Source organism: Mustela nigripes, chromosome 14, assembly GCF_022355385.1.
Source record: "Mustela nigripes isolate SB6536 chromosome 14, MUSNIG.SB6536, whole genome shotgun sequence".
In the NCBI taxonomy this organism is placed as follows: domain Eukaryota; kingdom Metazoa; phylum Chordata; class Mammalia; order Carnivora; family Mustelidae; genus Mustela; species Mustela nigripes.
This window is the reverse complement of record NC_081570.1, coordinates 91,864,776-91,874,530: the sequence shown is the minus strand read 5'-3', so window position 1 is coordinate 91,874,530 and position 9,755 is coordinate 91,864,776. Positions and strand designations below refer to the sequence as shown.

The 9,755-nt window shown below is 37.3% G+C and overlaps 1 protein-coding gene across 4 annotated transcripts in view; it reads left to right on the top strand.

Annotated features, from left to right (window-relative positions):
• Positions 1-9,755, top strand: part of VAV3 (vav guanine nucleotide exchange factor 3) — a 356,330-nt gene that overhangs the window by 286,893 nt on the left and 59,682 nt on the right. For all 4 annotated transcript variants that reach the window (XM_059375596.1, XM_059375594.1, XM_059375595.1 and 1 more), the window contains one exon: positions 3,039-3,175. In XM_059375596.1, coding sequence (XP_059231579.1) covers positions 3,039-3,175 — 137 coding nt within the window. The remainder of the gene's footprint in view (positions 1-3,038; positions 3,176-9,755) is intronic.

Below are 9,755 nucleotides of genomic sequence, written 5' to 3'. Positions count from 1 at the left end.
GTCTTTTTATAAAAAGGAGGAATATAAGCCATTGGGAACACCAGTATCCTAGCACTCCTATTATATATATGCAAGCACCAGTGACAAGGTCAAGGTGTCAGAATTCATTATGTCACAGTGGCCTTGCTTGATCCCTTTTATTCTTTGATCTCTGGAGCCCTGTTGACCTGATGACAGATCATCCTGAAATGGGAAGTGCTGACCTATCAGAAGTAAATAGCCAGAGATTATTCTAACAAATGACTAAAAAATATAAATTCCATTATAAACTCTAACTCATCCCACAACAAAAAAAAAAAAAAAGTGAATCAAATAAATGCTGTTATTTTGAAAGTCATTTATGGCTAAATTCAAGTAAGTAGCAATGTCTTTTTGACTATTACCTAGGCTCAACCATCACTCTTGGCAAAGAGCACACAATTCTGTTTTAGGAATGAGGTCAGCAACATACCCTATGCTAGTGTGCTTACTAGATCAACTTCCCAAATGAAGTTCATAACCAAGAAGAAAGTTATAGCAAAAGAGATACAGTGAACGAAAAATTTAGCAGTAAGTAAGACTAAAAAAAAACCAAGTCCATCATTTCAAAGACGACTGAGTTCTAAGTAAGCTTTAAGACTACTAAGGCCTCATTTCCTGACCAGAGCATAATAATATATGTAAGACTTCAAATTTTAAGTAAGGTTTTAGTAGGCTTTGTGTAATGGGCATTCCATTATGTGATGGGCATTTTTTTCCATCAAAAAAGATAAATAAGGCAGCATTGTTCCATGTCTTACATTTTGCAGCCTTCTTTGTCACCTGGGTATGCCATATGTTAACCCCTAATTTATATATGGTTGGTGAGATCTCATTAATTTTTTTTCTCTAGACACTTTATGGTTTTTCAGCCATGTTCTTGAGAATGGACTAAGTTGGGCATGTTGGCAATCACAGATGTATTGTTTCCATCAGGCACTGCTTGGTTTTGTCTCTGTGGGTCTACTGCAGGGAAGGCCAGAGTCCTTCCAGGCACTTCACTGGTCCCAGTCTTTGAGGCCACATCAGTTATTTCAGGTTTAAAAACTCTTATTCCTTGTCTTCAGCCTTTATTTTAAAATTGACATAAAAACAAATTATCAAGGGAGCCTACTAATGAAATGCTTTCCTTATTCTAAGAATGTTCAACAAAACTGAGGCTAGGGGCCCCTGGGTGGCTCAGGGGGTTAAGCCTCTGCCTTCGGCTCAGGTCATGATCTCAGGGTCCTGGCATAGACAAACCCCACATTGGGCTCTCTGCTCAGCAGGGAGCCGGCTTCCCCCACTCTCTCTTCCTGCCTCTCTACCTACTTGTGATCTCTCTCGCTCTTTCAAATAAATAAATAAAATCTTTAAAAAACAATACAAAACAAAACAAAAAACCGAGGCTAACCACAACTCTGGCCCCCCAACATGGAATAACTGTTGTTCAGACCAGATTAAAATTCTACTTTAGGCTGCATCCTCTTCCATCTTTGGAACTTCTAAATCAGTTGTGTGCAGGAAATATTTAGGTCTCATGTAAAATAAACAACAGCAACTTGATAGAAAACATAAAATAAGCTTTTTTCTCTACTCAAGGCATATACTGTGTGTTGAGAGCAAGTCTGATAAACACTTGACTGAGAAGAGTTCTGTTGAGTGTTGTTTTTGGGAAAGACAATCAAGTCTGCTGTTTGTGTAAGGGCATCTGGTCGGGAAACACTCCATGAAAGATGTGGGATGAAAGTCATCCCTCCAGGGGTTCTGGGGCACAAGAACTGAAGCAAAGGGGAGATGTAGCAACTTGTAACATGCCTCAGCAGTTACAGCAGCTAAATTGGGGTGAAGGGTCCAACGTTTTTCAGTCCTCCTGCCTTCTGATGGATGAGTTGATAAGAAGGTCTTGACTAATGCTATTCAGTTCTGCCTAATTTGCAGCTCTACTTGCTTTCTTCCTTCTGGGATGGTTGCTGAAAGAGGATTATGAGGACTCTATTAAATTGTTTGCAGGAGCATTTCATGTAGGTATTGAGGTCTGTGTAACCTGGACAACCTTTTCTAGGTAACTTGGACATCTAGAACTGAAGGACCACCACGCATGTTCCTACTCTATTGGGCATAGCATTTCCAGCAAGTTGCAGCTTTACCATGGTCCATCATTGGAATAAAAAAGTCTTGACATGTGTAATAAGCAATGGCTCGAGTCCCTGAATGTGCACCAAATGTCATGTTTATGAGTGTTCTCTCTTACAGGAGGGAGCATCTCACCTATAAATGAAAAGGTGACTGTGAAGTTGTCCATTCGTGACCAGTATTGGTGTAGTTAGGCTTGGGTGCAGTTGAAGCTGTTCTCAAAAATGAAATATTGAACTGAGACCTTCATTGCACGTTCTTTGAAATACAAAGAAAAAGGATGGATCTGTATTTCAAGTGTTGTTGATGCTATTGGCTTAGACATGCTCCTTTTATTGGGTCTGTTTTGCAAGCCTAAATTTGAGCCTGAAGAATTTCTCCATATAAATGTCTTAAATATTGCGGTGGCACATCCATCACCTTTTTGCTTTTGAATTACAAAGATAACCTTAAGATATGAGCCTTATACTGGGCACTGTGTTACATACACAGAAAGGGTGAGCCTCCTTAGTGATGAAATCAGCCAGTGCCCAAGAGGAAAGTAATAGGCAGAAGGGATAGAGTTGATGAAAAAATTGATTCTTTTCCATTAAACTGTACGTGATATGTTTTTTATGAAGCAGGCATCAGCTGAAAGAAATATTTTTTCAACTAAAAAGAGATTGATGGTGAGGGAGAGGAAAAGTATGTAAGGGATCAGGAGATAAATATGTGTCTTATTCCATTACCTTCTCAAATAATAAGAAGGTTGAAAAGCATTCCATTGTAGTTACTTCAAATGTTTACATGGCCTTGGTGCTATTAAACCTTGGTAATGTTAATGGCCTTGTTCTTACTTTAAAGTATATTCAAGCCTCACATGTCATTATTTTCTCAATTCTAAAAGTTGTGTTGCTTATTTTCAGGCTTACCAAAGATGCAGGTCATTAAGAACTATACAGGAGTACCACTCCCAGCTCATCATGAAGGACCCCCACTGCATATCCAGGCAGGGGATACAGTCGAACTTCTGAGAGGAGATGCCCACAGTCTGTTCTGGCAGGTAAGATCTCTGTCATTTGGACCGTGGTTTGGTTTGGTTTTTGTTTCTACTTAATGGAAGATTTATGGCTGCTTAAAGAATAAAGCTCTTTCTTTAGAAACTGACTTCGTGCTTTCAGCTTCAGAAATTTTACATGAGGTAGGGAAAAGTATTTTTTATTAGCCTTCCCATGTTTACCAATGCCAAAGTGGCAGTGAACGTAAGAATGCTAAAGAAAAATAGGATCCGTGCTGTGAATCATAATTACCATTTTTATTAAAAATTCGTACTTTGCCAGAGCATTTTTTTCCAGGCCTAGGACCTGTGGGTGTGATCTAATTTGCATTGCTTTAACATATTAATGGTTCATTTCAGGGGAACCACCTAATTAGCTTGCCAGTGGCCATTTCTGGCCATATTTGATTTGTGCCTACCCACAGGAATGCTGAAGTTCTCAGAGGTGCTCTGGGCATTATTCATGAAATGTATGAAATGTGAAAAGTAAGTGAGCCTGTTGATGTTTGCTGGTGATGAAACCTCTCTTGTCCAGTAACCCTGTATTTGGTCTAAGGATTAGGTTAGGTGAGGGCAGTGTGGTATAGTGTTGAGATTTGATAAAGCTGGATGGTAGAATATTGCTGTTCACTAAAGTATTCTCTATTTTCATATGTATGTTAGAAGTATTTCCCAATAAAATTAAAGAGTTTGTTAAAATGTGTGTTGAGGGAAAAGGGCATGGGCTCAGTGGAAAGATTAGCACAGAAGTGAAATTTGGTTAGGGGCAGAGAGAGCAGGGAAGAACTGGTAGATAATAATCGATTGTGTACATGCATAAATGATAGTTATTTTGTTGACTTAAAATATTTATGGTCTGCCATTCTGTTACAGATGAATGCTCCTAGATGTAAATTTCTCTCCAACCACTGTAGCCAGTGCTGTGGACAGTGGGTCTTCCAAAACTCCACTATTCCTCTTTCATAGCCCACCTATCTCATACCTCATTCTTTCCAAAAACTGAAGAGATAGAATGAACAACTGAAACTCTACCGACTCTTTAGTCTAGTCCTGCACATTCCACCCCCAAAGCAAAATATACCTGCCTGTGTACCTGTAAGATTCCTCCTACTCAAGACTTCTTTTTCTTCATAGGTTTTTCAGCCCTCAATCAGCTGACTCTTGACTCCTACGTTTTCAACTCTCTTCTCTCCACTTACTTCTTTTCTGTGGCAAATAAATATACTTAACTCCTCCCATCGTAAAACACATTAACCCAACTTTCTATCTGGCTATTTTAGTCTCCCTCTTCCAGTCTAAAGCTAAGAGGGTAGTCTGTACTTCATCTCTCCCTCCTTATGCCCTATTTATAATGTAGTCTCTGGCAGAAACTAATACCACTTAAAAAAAAAAAAGAAAGAAAATGCTGCGATACATAGTGCATTGCACGTATTTAAAATGTACAATTTGATAAGTTTTGACAAATGAATATACAAGTGAAATATCTAGTCAAGATGATAAAAAACAGCCCCCAAAGTTTTTGGGTGTACTGCTTTGTAATTTCTCTCTCATGCTTCTACTTGTTGCCCTTCCTCAATCCCCAGGCAAGCACTGTTCTGCTTTCAGGCTATGAGTTTGCATTTTTCAAAATCTTAATAGAGTACATTAAAAAAAAAAAAGAATTTTATATACCGCATCATACAGTATCTATTAGTTTTTGTATGGCTTTTTTCACTCAGCATAATTATTTTGAGATTAAACCATGTCGCTTTGTGTAACAATAGTTCTTATTTTTTTAAAAACCATTTTACTGATTGTGTAATTAGAATACAAAAAGCTGTATACATTTAACGCCTGCAACTTGACAAGACTTGGAGATAAGTATAAATCCTCGAAGCCATCACCACAATGTATGCCCTAAACCTATCCTTCACTTCCAGAAGTTTTCCACGCTCTCTTCATTTATTTACTTGTGTGATAACATTTAAGATCTAGTCACTTAATGGATTTTCAATTATATAACACAGGATTATTAAATAAGTATAATTTTAAGTATATAACTCAGGATTATTAAACACAGACTCTATGCTATACAGTAGATCTCTAGGACTTTTTTTTTTTTAAAGATTTTATTTATTTATTTGACACAAGAGAGAGATCACAAGTAGACAGGCAGGCAGGGGAGAGGGGGAAGCAGGCTCCCTGCTGAGCAGAGAGCCCGATGCGGGGCTCCATCCCAGGACCCTGAGATCATGACCTGAGCTGAAGGCAGAGGCTTTAACCCACTGATCCACCCAGGCGCCCCGATCTCTAGGACTTATTGTGCACAATTTGAACTTTGCGCTCTTGGACTAATACTGCCCCGTTTCCCCTTTACAACAGTCCCTGGCAGCCATCATTCTGTTTTTTATTTCTATGCATTTGGTTATTTTAGATTCTTCACATAAGTATAGGCAAGACACAGAAGTAACCTAATGTCCCTCAGTGGGCTAATGGATAAAGAAAATACCTATATATGCGTGGATAAAGATACACATATAAGGATATACAAATGGATATACAAATAAAGAAAAAATATATATACACACACACAAGGGGTATTATTCAGACTTCCAAAAGGAGGAAATCCTACCATTTGCAAAAGTGTGGAAGAACTTGGAGGACATTATGCTAAATGAAAGTTCTTTCTTTTTACTGCGTACTATTATTCTATGTATGAATATAGCACAATCTATCCTTTAGCCTGTTGATGGACTTTTAAGTTATGACCAGTTTGGGGCTATTACAAAGAAAGCTTCTGTAAACTTTCAAGTATAAGTCTTTATATAGACATATGCTTCATTTTTAGATAAATATTGAAAGGGAAATGGGCAGATCATATGTAGATACATGTCTAAATTTTTGAGAGATTACCAAACTGTTTTATTAAGAGATTTGACTGTTAACATTTCTACCAGCTGTATTTGAGCATTCTAGGTGCTCCAATAATATCCTCACCAGCAGTGGGTGTGGTCAGTCATTTAAATTTTATCTTTTCTAGCAGGTGTATGGTGGTACCTTATTGAGGCTTTGATTTGCATTTCTCTAATGACTAATGATATTGAGCATCTGTCCATGTGCTTATTTACCACCCATATACCTTCACTGATGAAGTGCTTGTTCAAACATTTTGTCAAAATTTTTTATGGGCTGTGTGTTTTCTTATTATTGAGTTTTGAGTGTTCTGCATATATTTTAGATACAAGTTCTTTACTTTTTTAAAAGATTTTTATTTATTTATTTAGAGAGAGAACACATGCAAGTAGGGGAAAGGGCAGTGGGAGAGGGAAAGAATCTCAAGCAGACTCCCACTAAATCCAGAGCTCAATAAGGACTTGATCTCACAACCCTGAGATCTTGACCTGAGCCAAAATCAAGAGTCAGACACTTAAATGACTGAGTGACCCAGGTGCCCCCTTAGATCTTAATAAAATATGATTTCCCTTTATTTTCTCCTCGCTTGTTGCCTGACTTTTTATTATCTTACTAATGGTGCATATATAACAGAAGTTTTTACTTTGATATATTGAAAGTAAAAAAAGTTTGTTAATTTGTTACATTAAGGATCGTGCATATGGGCATTGCATTTAAGAAATGGTTGCCTATCCAAGGATACAAAGATATTCTCTTAAATTCTCTTCTAGAAGTTTTATAGCTTTAGGCTTTAAATTTAGGCTCATAGTCTACTTTGAGGTATTTTTGAATATGTGTTCATTTTTTTTTTCCAAAAATGGTGTTCATTTTTTTTTTGCATATGGAGATCCTTGTGTTCCAGCACCATATGTTGAAAAGATAGTCATTTCTCCACGGGATTGCCTCTTCACTTTTGTAGAAAATCAGTTGTCTGTTTATGTGTTGGTATGTTTCTGGATTCTGTATTCAGTTCCATGGATGTCTCTCCATATTTAAACTAATACAATGCTATTTTGATTGTTGCAACAAATTAATGTCTTAAAATCAGACAGTGCTTATCCCCAGATTTTTTCTTTTGAAAGATGTTTTGGCTCTTCTAGGTGCTTTGTATTTTCTATGAAGTTTGGAGACATCTTATCTCACCAATAGAAGGTTGCTGCAGTTTTTATTGGGATTGTGTTCAATTATACATCACTATGAGAAAACTTACATCTTATCAATATTGAGTCTTCTGACCACTGAACATGGTATAGCTCTCCATTTATTTAGGTCTTTAGTTTCTCAACAATGTTTTATAGTTGTCAGAGCGAAGGACATACACATCTTTTATCATATATCCTTAATTCATATTTCATTTGATCTTATTGTACATGGTAGGTTTACAATTTCATTTTCTATTTATTGCTATGTAACTGACTTTTATAAATTGATCTTTTACCCTACAACCTTGTTAAACTCACTTACAGGAATTCCAATTAGTTAAATTAGAATTATTCTAGCAGATTTTTAAAAAGATTTATTTATTTTTGAGAGAGAGACAGCAAGTGAAGGGGGAGGGGAGGGATGGAGAGAGAAGGAGAGAGAGAAAATCTCAGAATCTCAAGCAGACTCCCTGCTGAGCGTGAAGCCCAACACAGTGCTCAATCTCATGCTGAGATTATGACCTGAGCCAAAACCACTTAACCAACTGAGCCACCCAGGCACGCCAATTCTAACAGATTTTTAAAATATGGACAATCATGTTGTCAATGAATAAATGTGGTTTTACTTCTTCCTTTGTAGTCTGAATGCTTTCTATTTCTTTCTTGCCTTATGATAATGGCTGGAACCTCCAGGAAAATGCTACTAGAATTAGAGGAAAGGTATATACTTGCTTTATTCCTGATCTCATGGCGGAAGGCATTAAGTCCTTTACTATTAGATCCTTTACTATTAGGTATAATGTTATCTGTAATTTTTTATAAATACCTGTCATTAAGATGAGGATGTTCTATGCTAGGCCTACTTTGCTGAAAGTTTTTACCAGTAATTTATGTTGGATTTTACCAAAAGTTCTTTTTGCATCAATTGAAGTGATTTATCATTTTTTTATAATTTATTAATTTGGTGAATTACATTCATTTTCTGATGTCGTACCAATCTTGCTTTCCAGAGATAAACCCTAACTGGTAACAATAGATTGTCCTTTTTATTTATTGTTGTTTTATTTTCTTGTAATTTATTTGTCCAGGTTTGTTAATAGTTTAGCACCCAAAGAATGAATGAGGAGCTATTCATTTCTCTTAACTTTCTGAAAGAGTTTTTATAGAATCCGCATTATTTTTTTCATGAAGTGTTTTATAGAATTTATCAGGAAAGCTCTCCAGGCCTAGAGTTTCCTTTATAAGAAGTTGGGGGGGGGGGGTATTTTGTTTTTTTTTTTGTTTGTTTCATTTTGTTTCGTTTTTATTACAGTTTCCTTAGTAAATATATGGCTATTCAGGTTATCGATTTCTTTCTGGGTAAGCCTTGATGGTTTTTGTGTAGACTTTATAGTAGTGTCACCTCTCGTTTCTGACACAGGTAATTTGTCTTTGCTTTTTTGTCTTCATCAGTCTAAGTAATTGGTTATGAATTTTATTAAACTCATATGAGGTTGGTTCTATTTTTCTGTTTCATATTTCCCTGATTTCTGCTCCATTCTTTATTCTTGTCTTCTTCCTTGGGGTTTAATTTGTTCTTATTTTTCTAGTTTTTTAAGGTTCTCATTGGTTTGAGAATCCTCTTTTCTAACATAGGCATTTAGTGCTATAAATTTCTAAGTACTACTTTTGCTGCCTCCTAAATGGTTGATAAGGGCTGTATTTTTATTTTTGTTCATCCTGAAATACTTTCTAGCATTTTTTCCCCCACTTTTTCACGTTCTTCTTATGGGTCATTTTAGAAGTGCACTATTTAGTTTTCAAATAGGGGTTTCCCAGATATATTTCTGTTTTAGTGATCTTGTGCCTCTGGACGATGAACTTGCAAGTGTTGTTTGTCTTTTTTTTCCCTCCCTGCCACGGTGGAAAAGGTTGGGTAGAGTGAGCTAGAGCGGAGTATTTTCTTCCCCACCTCCCCCACCCCCCACTACTTCATATATTATGAGGTATATTACACTGGTAATACCTCAACTGGTCAGGCTTCCTTTAACAAGTTTTTCCTGAGGACACGTCTTTTAAGAAGAGCAGAGTGGGAGCACCTGGGTGGCTCAGTGGAATGAGCATCTGACTCCCTTTGATTTCAGCTCAGGTCATGATCCTGAGATCCAGCCCTGCATGTGGGGCTCCCCGCTCATTGGAGACTCCGCTCCCTTTCTTCTCCTTCTCACTCCACTCACACGCATACACATTCTTTCTCTCTCTCTCTCTCTCTCTCTCTCGCTCACTCAAATAAACAAATAAATCTGAAGAAGAAGACAAAGACGAGCAGAGTGCCTTTTCTCCTCCTTCTGCCAGAAGCTGGGGATTTTCCTCTCCTGTTGACTGTATGAATCTGGCCAAGCTCCTAAAGGTAGTCTTACAATATTGTGGGTTTCCCCTATGATGGCTCCCCCTGGACTGTTTAACTCTCAGAGTTGTAAGCACTGAACTTTCGGTAATTTGTCAATACCAGTTCAGGTTTTCCTAGCCCAGCA